Raw genomic sequence first — 12,552 nt, forward strand, 5'->3', positions numbered from 1 at the left:
CTTGGTGATACAATTGAGACACATGGTGTTAAAGGGAGTGTGGCAGCATGGATAGGAAGTTGGTTAAAAGGCAGAAAATGGGAGCTAGTGGTTAATTATTGTTATTCAGACTGAGAGATGTAAACTGTGGTGGCCCCCGGGGTCGGCATTGGGATGCTTGTGATGTATTTAATTGATCTGGACTCGGGTGTAGAGGCACAACAATAACATTTGCAGATGGCACAAAAATTGTGAATGTAGTTAACTATGAAGAGGACTAAATGACTTCGGAAGGACACAAAGACAGGTTAGTAGATTTGACCAATTAGATGGCAAATGAAATTTAGTACAGAGAATTGGAAAGTGATACATTTTGTGAGCCAAGAATAAGGGGAGGAAATATATTAAATGGTGAAACTTTAAAATGAGTAGAGGAGCAGAGAAATTTGGGTGTTCAGATACACAAAACTTTAAAAGAGGGAGGACAGAGCTGCAAAAAATATGGGATACTAAATGTTATAATTAGGTTATAGATTACAAAAGTCAAGAGGTAATGCTACAACTGTACAAATCATTGGTCAGGTCACAATTAGAACATTGTGTCCAGTTTTGGGCGCCAGGGCCATGGAGAGGGTGTAGAAAAGATTTACAAAGTTGGTACCAGGGATGAGAGGCTTTAGTTATGAAGAGGGACTAGAAAAACTGGGGCTCTTTGAATTGTAACAGAGAAGGTTGAGAGGAAATCTGTTCGAGGCGTTCAGAATTATGTTTTTTTTTGATAAGTTACATAGAGAAAAATTATTCCCATAGGTTGATGAGCCAGCAACTAGACGGCATCAATTTAAGATAATCTGAAAAAGAAGAAAGGGAGAGGTTGGAGAATTTTTTTAATGCAGAGTTTTGAAAGGACATGGAATGCCGGACCAGAAAACAGTGGGACAAGCAGGATCCAGAATGGTTTTCATAAAGTGGATAATTATTTGAAAAAGAAAAATTTTGAAGGGGGTGGGGATAGGGGAGGGGGATTGGGACTAAGGAAATCGCTCTTTCAGAGGGCTGGCATGAGAAGGATGGGAGGAAATTATGCTATATAATTATGATTCAGAGCCCTACACCTCAAATTTGTCTTTCCAAAGTTTGATGCAGTATTTATAAGAATTACAATTTTTCTTTAAGACTGGGCTCAAATCTGTGGTCCAGATATACTGCAGTACCAGTTTGAGACAGGTACTAGCTTAGTGTAATGCAGACCCAAGATAGACTGTTGGCTGCGAGTGATTGTAGTTAGGAACAGCAGAACCATATGCATTTACAGGTGTCTGACTGTTCGCAATGAGCCACTTGGAATAGCTTGCTGTCAGTGGTCCAATTGACTGCCCTGGAAATGTTTAATATTTTGTGTTGCACTGAATGCAGTTATACTGCAGCTGGTGCGACAATGGAGTGGTGTGATCTTGAGGGGCGTTCCCACCGTTTGCTACAATGCAAATTGCTATTAGTTTGGTGACTTTGCATACAAGTCCAACCACACAATTTGTGGTTACTCAAAATCAAAACACTCAAATGTAAATCATCAGTAGTGAACTATACAGAATAAGAGCTGAAAAATCTTGCTGCAGTTGAGAGACTGGTGAGGGGATGTACCATGGAACCTCCTTGTACACTTTACCACGGTCTTCCCGTTCTCGACTGAACTCTTTCGCGGAGTTTGGTATAATTTTCAGACCATTGGTACCCTTGCTGCCAGAACTGACTGACTGCACCAGGAGACCCTTCCCTTGTATTTGGTTCCATAGGAGCTATATTTCTGTCTCTAACTAGTCTGCTTATGGTTAATAGTGATTAGGCATTGTATGCCAAAACCAGTTGTATCTGGCGAATGCTCCCAGCTATTGGAAAGGATTGTTGTTGTCTTTCAAGGGCAACTTTAGAGTTCGACCGAGCAATAGGGCAAACATTGCAACACCAGGTTTCCAACATTCCTTTTAGACAATTGCCCAGCGTGCTATTCTGGAAGCCAATCGTTGCACACCTTTTCCTTGCAGTTTATTGGTCCAATGCAGACTCTGTTGCTTATGCATCTGTGTTCAGTTTTCATCATGGAGTAAGATTTTCTGACAGGTTCAAATTGCTCTACATAATGAATCCAAACATATTTGTTATTGTCATTGAGCTGATTTAGTTTATTGGTGCTAAAACACTATCGAAAAAAATTACAGTTAGGCTAAGGAGTTTGTTGTGTAATGTTCTTTACTCATCGCCTCAAATTACTCTTGCCACTACCATCACTGGTGACAGACCTGTCCCCACCAGTAATGTACCCCAGTGTTGTACAGCGACAGACCTGTACCCCAGTGTTGTACAGCGACTTCACCCTAAAATTATATGGCTCAAAACGCACTCTTTGAGCACAATGCAAGTTTGGAAGGACAAAATCTATAACTGTATGGCTGGGTGTGTTTCACAGTTCAAGTGGACTATGCATGAAAATTCCACACACCCAGCACCACACTTTACTGAAATCCAACAGGCAGTACTGATATTTTTGTTTTGTGTCCCTGCTGCTCAAGGTTTATTGTGTGATGTATGATATGCTGTCTGTGTGTTGGTACCTACTTTGCCGTATCTTTGTAAGTCTGTATTGTTAAAACTTCAAGTGAGGATGAGGTGTTGTTTTCCTCAGGTGTGCTGGACAGCAGTGCTGCTGATTTTGAATCCGTTGACGAAATTTTTGAGGCAATTGGCGATGTCCTCCAAGAAGTGTCGGTCTCAAAAAATGAAGATGACGTACGAGAGATCTGTCAAAAGATGTTTAATACCCTTAAACTGTGAGTAAATATTTTCATTCTATAATTTTTTTTGTTTTGAGTGTTTTGGTTAGCAAGATGAAGGATTTTAGTCGTTGGAAATGAAACTTTTCAAAACGCCCAGTGTCAACATCAAACACGACATGCAGAGCAAAACTTTCTACCCCAGCAGCGCACTGTGACAATGCAAAAATGTCATGCTTGTGCCTTACTCAAGGGTCATGGTGCACCACAGAATGGTGCGATGGACCTTTTCACCTGCAATTTCTCCACAGTTTGCTCCTGCTTTAAACCATGCAGCATTGGGCAATTGGCAAGTAAAAGCTAGTACTTCCTTGCAGAAAGGGGGACAAACCTTTAAGATATAAGTTGTATCGGATAGTTATATTTTGTAAGGCCTTCCACTTGTCTCATGGAAGGAGATACAGTTCCCCACTTTACAGGAAAGAAAGAAAGAAGGAAGAGGGTAAAATGTAGTCAGAGGGTTTGGAGAGGGGGGTGGTTTTGAAGGCAGGGAGAGAGCAGGCAAGGCAAAGATAGAGAGGGAGTTCCAGATGTTGGGGCAGGATGGCTGAAGGAGGTATCACTGATGGAGGAGTGAACAGAACAAGGTATGTGAAGTAGGCTGGTGTTGGATGACCAGAGGATGCGAACAAGGATGCAAGGTTGGTGTTGATAGTTGAGGCCATCCAGGGATTTGAAGATGAGAAGAAGAGTGTTGGTCTATTTTCTGGGACACCGGGACCCAGTGGAACTTGGTGAGAATGGATGATGGGAATATGAGTATGGGCAAGGATACAGCCATACTCTTCTGGGTGACTTATAGTTTGTGAGTGGTATTAGCAGGGAGCATGTTGGATTTCCAGCCATAATAAAAGTGTGGATTAGGGTTTTTATGGCAGAGAGGCAGAGGTGGGGGCTGAGGTGGATGATGTAGAGATGAAAGAGCAATATTGGTGACAGTTCGAATGTGGGGGGAAAGCTGACATCGGGCAGTACACCCAAGGTTCTGCACCTGCGAAGTGCTCCGTACTACAAAAAGGATATTGAAGCACTGGAGAAAGTGTACAAAAGATTTATAAGGATGTTAGCAGAATTGAGAGGATGCAACTATCGGGAAAAGAGATGACTTGATAGGGGTCTTCAAAATTCTGAAGGGTTTCGATAGGCTCGATGTGGAGAAACTGTTCCCACTTGTGGTTGAGTCCCAGAACAAAGGGGCATAAATGCAAGATAGCCACTAGCAGATCAAATAACGAAATTAGGAGGAATTTCTTTCCACAGAGAGTGGTGAGAATGTGGAACTCGCTGCCGTACAGACTGGTTGAAGCATTGATGCATTTAAGGGGAGACTTGATGCATACATGAAGGAGAAGGGAATAAAGGGATATGGGGGCAGGATTGGAAGAGGTAATTAGAGTGGGAGGAGGCTCATGTGGAGTACAAACTCTGACATGACCAGTTGGGCCGAATGGCCTGTTTCTGTGCTGTACATTCTATAGTAAGTGTAAGGTGGCAGTGAGAGAGGGAGATGAAGTCGAGGCCAGAGGTGCATCGATGTTCACGAAGCCGATCAGGATAGCTTCAGTTTTGCTAACATTAAGCTGAAGATAATGTAACATTGATGCTGTCTCCCGATAAGAAATTAGGAGAAACCAAGGAGGTCATGAATAAAAGTCTTAAAGGCTCATGGAGCCTGTTATGGGTGAACAGGCGATTAGTCACAAAAGGGCCGCACTGTAATAAAATGTGCTGCAGTATGCAACATTGAAACTTTGTCTAATTCCTGTGTTGGGAGCCATTTATAGATGAATGTAACCATAATGATTCAGTATAATTTACAAAATCCTGGATGTGGAGCATTAACCATGGCATGGACCAGTTGCGCTGAATCATTGAATAGAATCATAGAAAATTTACGGCACAGAAGGAGGCCATTTGGCCCATCGTGTCTGCGCCGGCTGAGAAACGAGCCATCCAGCCTAATCCCACTTTCCCGCATTTGGTCCGTAGCCCTGCAAGTCATGGCTGTTCAGGTGCACATCCAGGTATTTTTTAAATGAGTTGAGGATTTCTGCCTCTACCACCCTCTCAGGCAGTGAGTTCCAGACCCCACCAACCTATGGGTGAAAACAATTTTCCTAATTTCCACTCTCATCCTTCTACCAATCACTTTAAATCAATGCCCCCTGGTTTTTGATCCCTCCGCTAAGGGAAATAGGTCCTCCCTATCCACTCTATCTAGGCCCCTCATAATTTTGTGCACCTCAATCAAATCACCCCTCAGCCTCCTCTGTTTCAAGGAAAACAACCCCAGCCTATCCAATCTGTCATCATGGCTAAAGTTCTTCAGTCCTGGCAAAATCCTCGTAAATCTCCTCTGCATCCTTTTTTTTTATTCGTTCATGGGATGTGGGCGTCGCTGGCGAGGCCGGCATTTATTGCCCATCCCTAATTGCCCTTGAGAAGGTGCAATTCCATCCTTCCTGTAATGTGGTGACCAGAACTGTGTGCAGTACTCAAGCTGTGGCCTAACTAGTGTTTTATACAGTTCCAGCATAACATCCCAACTTGTATATTCTGTGCCTCGGCTAATAAAGGAAAGCATTCCATATGCCTTCTTAACCACCTTATCGACCTGTCCTACTACCTTCATGGATCTGTGGACATGCACTCCAAGGTCCCTCACTTCCTCTACACCTCTCAGTATCCTCCCATTTATTGTATATTCCCTTGCCTTATTTGCTCTCCCCAAATGCATTACCTCACACTTCTTTGGATTGAACTCCATTTGCCACTTTTCTGCCCATCTGACCAGTCTGTTGATATCTTCCTGCAGGCCTGTTTCTGTGCTGTACATTCTATGTAATTCTATGTACATTTGTGAATATTGAGATCGGTAGCTTATTGCCTCCACTCGGTGCCACCCAGGCTCACAGCTAGTGTAACTCTTTGTTTTTAATTGGCAGCAATACATCCAACTCATCAAAATCAAACGTGCTGCTGAAAGCTCCTATACAGCTCTCGAAAATGACTGGCCACTCTGGTAAGCAATACATTCGAGAGTGCTCTAATTTCTTAATTGTTGTGGAAGTTAAATTATCATTTGTGCCGCTCCTCCATATCACCCTTTTTCCCTCTGCCCTTTCCTGAAGGTCTGGACTTGAAATATCAGTGAAGCTGCTCTCTGCTGCTGGCCAGTATGCCCTTTTTTCCTGCGTTCTGCGGTTCAGGCATATTTTTGATGCGCAAACTATGTGTTTTTCTCAGACTTTGTTACAATGTTGGGGTTTTGCCCCAGAAACTGCCTTGGGTTCAGCATCACTGGTTTCTCCCCTACAAACCAGGGGTCATCTTTTCTTGCCCATTATCTAGGTAAATGTAGTGAGTCCCAGAGGTTGAACAGAGCGCCCTTGTCATTGCATTGCTTTTTACTGAATACACTGGAGGATTGCAAATGTTACACCCCTGTTCAAAAAAAGTGGAGAAGGATAAACCCGTCAATGACAGGCCAATCAGCTTGACGTTGATGGTGGGGAAACTTAGAGACAATAATCCGGGATAAAATTAATTGGCATTTGGAAAAATATGGGCTAATAAATGAAAGTCAGCATGGCTTTGTTAATGGAAAATCGTGTTTGACTAACTTGATTGAGTTCTTTGAAGTAACAGAGAGGGTTGATGAGGATAGTGTGGTTGATGTTGTGTATATGGACTTTTAAAGGGCATTTGATAAAGTACCACATAATAGTCTTGTTAGCAAAATTAAAGCCCAAAGGATTAAAGGGACAGTGACAGCGTGGATACAAAATTGGCTAGGGGACAGAAAGCAGAGAGTAGTGGTGAACGGTTGTTTTTCTGACTGGAGGGAAGTATACAGTGGTGTTCCCCAGGGGTCAATATTGGGACCACTGCTCTTTTTGATGCATATTAATGACCTGGACTTGGGTATAGAGGGTATAATTTCAAGGTTTGCAGATCACACGAAACTCGGAAATGTAGTAAACAATGTGGCGGATGGTAACAGACTTCAGGAGGACATAGACAGACTGGTGAAATGGGCAGACACATGGCAGATGAAATTTAACGTAGAGAAGTGTGAAGTGATATATTTTGGTAGGAAGAATGAGAAGAGGAAATATAAATTAAATGGTACAGTTTTAAATGTGGTGCAGGAACAGAGTTCTGGGGGTGCACATACACACATCTTTGAAGGTGGCAGGACAAGTTGAGAAGGCTGTTAAAAAGGCATACAGGATCCTGGACTTTATTCATAGAAACATAGAGTACAAAAGCAAGGAAGTTATGCTAAACCTTTGTAAAACACTGGTTAGGCTTCAGCTGGAGTATTGTGTTCAGTTCTGGGCACCGCACTTTAGGAGGGATGTCACGGCCTTAGAGAAGCTGCAGAGGAGATTTACTAGAATGGTACCAGGGATGAGGGACTTCAGTTATGTGGAGATCTGATAGAGGTGTTCAAAATCAGGTATGGTTTTGACAGAGTAAATAAGGAGAAACTGTTTCCAATGACAGAAGGGTTGGTGATCAGCAAAAGAGCCAGAGGCAACACGAAGAACCATTTTTTGACGCAGCAAGTTGTATTGATCTGGAATGCGCTGCCTGAAAGAGTGGTGGAAGCAGATTCAATAGTAACTTTCAAAAGGGAATTGGATAAATACTTGCAGGGCTATGGGGAAAGAGCAGGGGAATGGGACGAATGAATCGCTCTTTCCAAGAGTCGGCACAGGCATGATGGGCTGAATGGCCGTCTTCTGTGCTGTACCCGCTATGCTACGTTCACATGCCTTCTTGTGATCTCTTCAATTTTGGTAGGTTTAAGAATGTATACTCCATCAGACAGCGGCTCAGGCAATAAACCACTAAATATATTTAATGTTGTACGGGTAAATGAACAGTACTCAGTACAAACTGGGTATTTATAAACTTTAGTAACCTCAATCTCAACAGAACAATGTTGATTTTCTGGCCCTGGCTCTCGACATTAAACTGACCCTTGGATCAGTCACTTCCTTCTTTCTTGACGGTCCCAGCACCACAGGAGTTGCTCTGTACCCCTGATAGCACCAGACTGCTGTCGTCGTGCAATACCACCCAAGATATAGCTCCCACTTCCCAGAAGTATGAGACATTAAAAGCTGTGTCTCTCATAACAGGATTAAGTGATCAGTCATGCACAAGATTTGAATTGTCATTTGCCCACACAAATACAGTTGCGAAACAAATGTACTGTAAACATCTTCACAGGTTGTTTGTATTTGAATCCAATGGCTTGAACCCACTGATTTGTTCCAGTCACTTTAAATTACCTATTAAGATAGATCCCCATCGAAGGACAATGGCAGCAGTAAACACATGCTTATCAAGGCCTTCCTAAACAAAGCCTCTGCCTTGACCTGAGGTATGTAGTTTTCCCAGGCTGGGAAATGCTTCATTTTTGTCACGGTCCTGAAGAGACGGTTATTTGTTTTTATATCGTTTTTGCAGCTGAGCAATGGCTGACCGTGCTAATAACAGAGAAAAGAAAGTGGCGCCTGATTGAACTGAAGGCCAAGCTGTAAGAGACTGCCTCCTAGAGATGGTGTTTTGTCTCTTGCCTAAGTGTACATTGTGGTACCCAAGTGACATTAACCAGTGGCAGAACGATGCTGAAGTTACGCTATGTCAGGGCCTTTTCAATGTATGTGATGCGTTAATAGGAAAAGAACACTGATTTTTTTCTTTTTTATATGCCGGATGCAGACTACAAGACCGAAGATGTCAAAGGAATCTGGATGATGAGAAGGGATGCAGGCACGGTGAGTGAAGTCGGTTTAAAGAAAGACGGCATGTCTGACAATGCAGCACTCCCTCAGTACTGCACTGAAGTTTCAGCCTAGGTTATGTGCTAAATTCTCTGCAATGGTGCTTGAACCACAACCCAGTGCCTCAGTTGTGGTGAAAGGTTATTGACCTGAAACATTAACTCTTTTTCTGTCTCCACAGTGGCTGCCTGACTTGAGCGTTTTCCAGCATTTTCTGTTTTTAACTGAGTGCTAGTGTTGGGCCAAGCTGGCACTTGTCAGAGTAGCAGTGTGGTTTCTGCATAGCTTGCTGGTACAGACCTCTCCCAGCCATCGGGGAAGGGTTATAGCCTGTGCTTGTACAAACGATTATTTCTTTGTTGCTATCTGTGTTGTGGAAGTTGTCCATTTACAGTACAGGCACTTCTCATGTATTGTGGACGTCCGCTGGAATATAAAACAGCATTAAAATTCTCTGGCGGCTTAGTGCGTAATTGTACTGAAAATTATCTGTGTTCTTCACTTCAACATATCCAAGGCCAACAACCTAATCCTGCAGTTTGCTTTACAACTGGAGCAGTATGAATATATTGATGTTAAAGAAAGAGAGAACTTGCATTTGTGACCTCAGGAAGTCCAAAAGCACTTTACAGCCTTTGAAGTACCTTTTGAAGTGTAGTCAGTGTTGTAATTTAGGAAGTGCGACAGCCAACATGCACACAGCAAGCTCCCACAAACAGCGAGGGGATAATGACTGAATCATCTGTTTTTGGTGTTGGTGATGGATAAATATTGGCCAGGACACCAAGGAGAACTCCCTTGCTTTTCTTTGAATAGTAATGTGGGATCTTTTAGATCCACCAGAGAGGGCAGACGGGGCCTTGGTTTAATATCTCATCTGAAAGATGGCACCTTCTACAGTGCAGCACTCGCTCAGCACTGCACTGGTAGTGTCAGCCTGGATTATGTGCTCATGTCTCTGGAATGGGACTTGAACCCACAACCACTTGATTCAGAGGTGAGAGTGCTACTACTGAGCCACGGCTGACACTTCTTGGGGATGCTATCTTGGGGATTTGCTTTGAGCTTAAAAAGATCCAACTGCGCTATTTTTTGTTTTTGTTCTACCCCAGTTATTTCAAAACTGCCAAAAGAAAAAAATACATTACCAAAAGCGAAAACATTTATGTACAAGAAATGTAGTGCAAGGTTCTTTTAAACTATTGTAAACAATTTTACAACACTTTTAAACTATAAAAGCTCTTCGAGGACGATTACCTTTCTGAAGCTGTTGCCTTTATACTTGGATTAGAGGGTACAAAATATACTGAATTTGCAAATTCATTAATCCCCATTTCCCCAAAGTTTTTGTCTGCTCCAGATTTTATGCAACGGGCTATAGTTTCTGGAGGACTGCGCTATCTACGTTTAGTGGCCAATTATTTGACACTGGTTGCGTCAAGGTGAAACACTCAAACTGGGTAATCATGCGTACAGTCTTAAATTTGCCTTTTACTAGTTTAACCCTCTGGCCCTTTGTCCTAGTCTCACAATTTAAATTATTTTTTCAGATTTAACCCCTCAATATCCTTAACAGTCTTTTATAGCTCTATAAAATGACCATTCAGATGCCTCCTTTCGAGGTTGAAAAGCCCAAGTTTCTCCAGTCTAGATCTCTCAAACTGGAGATCAGCCTCAGCTCTTTGCACAGAAGAAATAGGAGTAGGACCAGGCCATACCACCCCTCGAGCCTGCTCCGCCATTCAATCAGATCATGGCTGATCTTCAACCTCAACTCGACTTTCCAGCCTAATCCCCATATCTCTTGATTCCCTTAGAGTCCAATAATCTATCGATCTCAGCCTTGAATATATTCACGCCTCAGCATCCACAGTCCTCTGGTTTAGAGAATTCCAAAGATTCACAACCCTCTGGGTGAAGAAATTCCTCCTCATCTCAGTTTTAAATGGCCGACCCCTTATCCTGCGACAGTGCCCCCTAGTTCTGGACACTCCAGTCAGGGGAAACAACCTGTCAAGCCTCCTATCTCCTCTCATTCTTCGAAACTCCTGACAGTATAGGCCCATTCTACCTAATCTCTCCTGATTGGACAACCCTCTCATCCCAGAAATTAATCTAGCGAATCTTTGTTGCACCGCTTCTAAGGCAAGTATATCCTTCCTTAGATAAGGAGACCAAAACTGCACACAGTACTCCAGGTAAGGTCTCACCAAAGCTCTGTACAATTGTAGTAAGACTTGCTTACTATTGTACTCCAACCCCCTTTCAATAAAGGCCAACGTGCCATTTGCCTTCCTAATTGCTTGCAAGAATGCCTCCCTTGTGTCTCTGAGACCAGAATTTCATGCTTAAGTCTCTGGAGTAGGGCTTGAACCTACAACCTTCTGACTCGGAGCGAGCCTGCGACTGCTAAGCCACGTCTGACACTAAAATGGAAGCTACGGCTGTTGTTTTTAAGATTTCTCTTGCCTTAGCTCGAGAGCCTGTGGGCAAAACAGAACGTTCACCACTACAACAAAAGCAAAATACTGCCGATCATAGAACAGTTACAGCACGGAAGGAGGCTATTTGGCCCATCGAGTCCATGCCGGCTCTCCAAGAGCAATCCAGCTAGTCCCACTCCCCCGCCCTTTCCCCGTAACCCTGCACATTTTTCCCCTTCCAATAACTTATCCAGTTCCATTTTGAAAGCCACGATTGAATCTGCCTCCATCACCCCCTCAGGCAGTGCATTCCAGATCCTAACCACTCGCTGTATTTAAAAAAAAGTTTTTCCTCATGTCGCCTTTGGTACTTTTGCCAATCACCTTAAATCTGTGTCCTCTGGTTCTTGACCCTTCCGCCAATGGGAACACTTTCTCTCTATCTACTCTGTCGAGACCCTTCATGATTTTGAATACCTCGATCAAATCTCCTCTCAACCTTCTCTGGTCCAAGGAGAACAACCCCAGGTTCTCCAGTCTATCCATGTAACTGAAGTCGTTCATCCCTGGAACCAGTCCAGTAAATCTCTTCTGCACCCTCCCTAAGGCATTCACATCCTTCTTAAAGTGTGGTGCCCAGAATTGGGCACAATACTCTGGTTGTGGCGGAACCAGTAATTATAAAGGTTCATCATGACTTCCTTGCTTTTGTACTCTATGCCTCTATTTATAAAGCCCAGGATCCCGTATGCTTTTTTCACTGCTTTCTCAACCTGCCCTGCCACCTTCAACGATTTGTGCACATATACCCCCAGGTCTCTCTGTTCCTGCACTCCCTTTTAGAATTGTACCCTTGAGTTTATATTGCCTCTCCTAGTTCTTCCTATCAAAATGTATCACTTCGCACTTCTCTGCATTAAGTTTCATCTGCCACGTGACCACCAGCTTGTCTATGTCCTCTTGAAGTCTATCACTATCCTCCTCACTGTTTACTACACTTCCAGGTTCTGTGTTATCTGCAAATTTTGAAATCATGCCCTGTACACCCAAGTCCAAGTCATTAATCTATATCAACAAAAGCAGTGGTCCTGATATCAACCCCTGTGGAACACCACTATATATCTCCCTCCAGTCCGAAAAACAACCGTTCACCACTACTCTCTGTTTCCTGTCACTTCGCCAATTTTCTATCCATGCTGCCACTGCCCACTAATGGGCTGGTCACCTATTCAGGCAGCTGTGCTTTACCCTCCAAGTCTAATAATCTGCTTGAAGTCTGCTTTGGTTGGCAGCTCTATGCTGTGTGGCCTCTTAACTGACAGCAGGGAAAATTGGGCAGCCCAAGTTGTCTCTTGATGGAAAGTGTGCCAGTGAGGACACAATTGGGCATGATCGGGTTGTTTCCTCCACCTGTGGTTGAATAACTGGTCAACACTCAATGCCTGGACTCGTGCATTAAGATTGGCCACTTGAGTGAGGGCTGCTGGCGCCCATGTATGCAGGAAAGATCACCATCTTCAG

General features: G+C 43.3%; 1 protein-coding gene across 3 annotated transcripts in view; it reads left to right on the plus strand.

The window, feature by feature from the left end:
- Positions 1 to 12,552, plus strand: part of abcf3 (ATP-binding cassette, sub-family F (GCN20), member 3) — a 70,013-nt gene that overhangs the window by 10,362 nt on the left and 47,099 nt on the right. For all 3 annotated transcript variants that reach the window (XM_067994850.1, XM_067994851.1, XM_067994852.1), the window contains 3 exons: positions 2,663 to 2,807; positions 5,756 to 5,832; positions 8,547 to 8,602. In XM_067994850.1, coding sequence (XP_067850951.1) covers positions 2,663 to 2,807; positions 5,756 to 5,832; positions 8,547 to 8,602 — 278 coding nt within the window. The remainder of the gene's footprint in view (positions 1 to 2,662; positions 2,808 to 5,755; positions 5,833 to 8,546; positions 8,603 to 12,552) is intronic.

The sequence above is a fragment of the Heptranchias perlo genome, chromosome 13, assembly GCF_035084215.1.
Source record: "Heptranchias perlo isolate sHepPer1 chromosome 13, sHepPer1.hap1, whole genome shotgun sequence".
NCBI lineage: Eukaryota > Metazoa > Chordata > Chondrichthyes > Hexanchiformes > Hexanchidae > Heptranchias > Heptranchias perlo.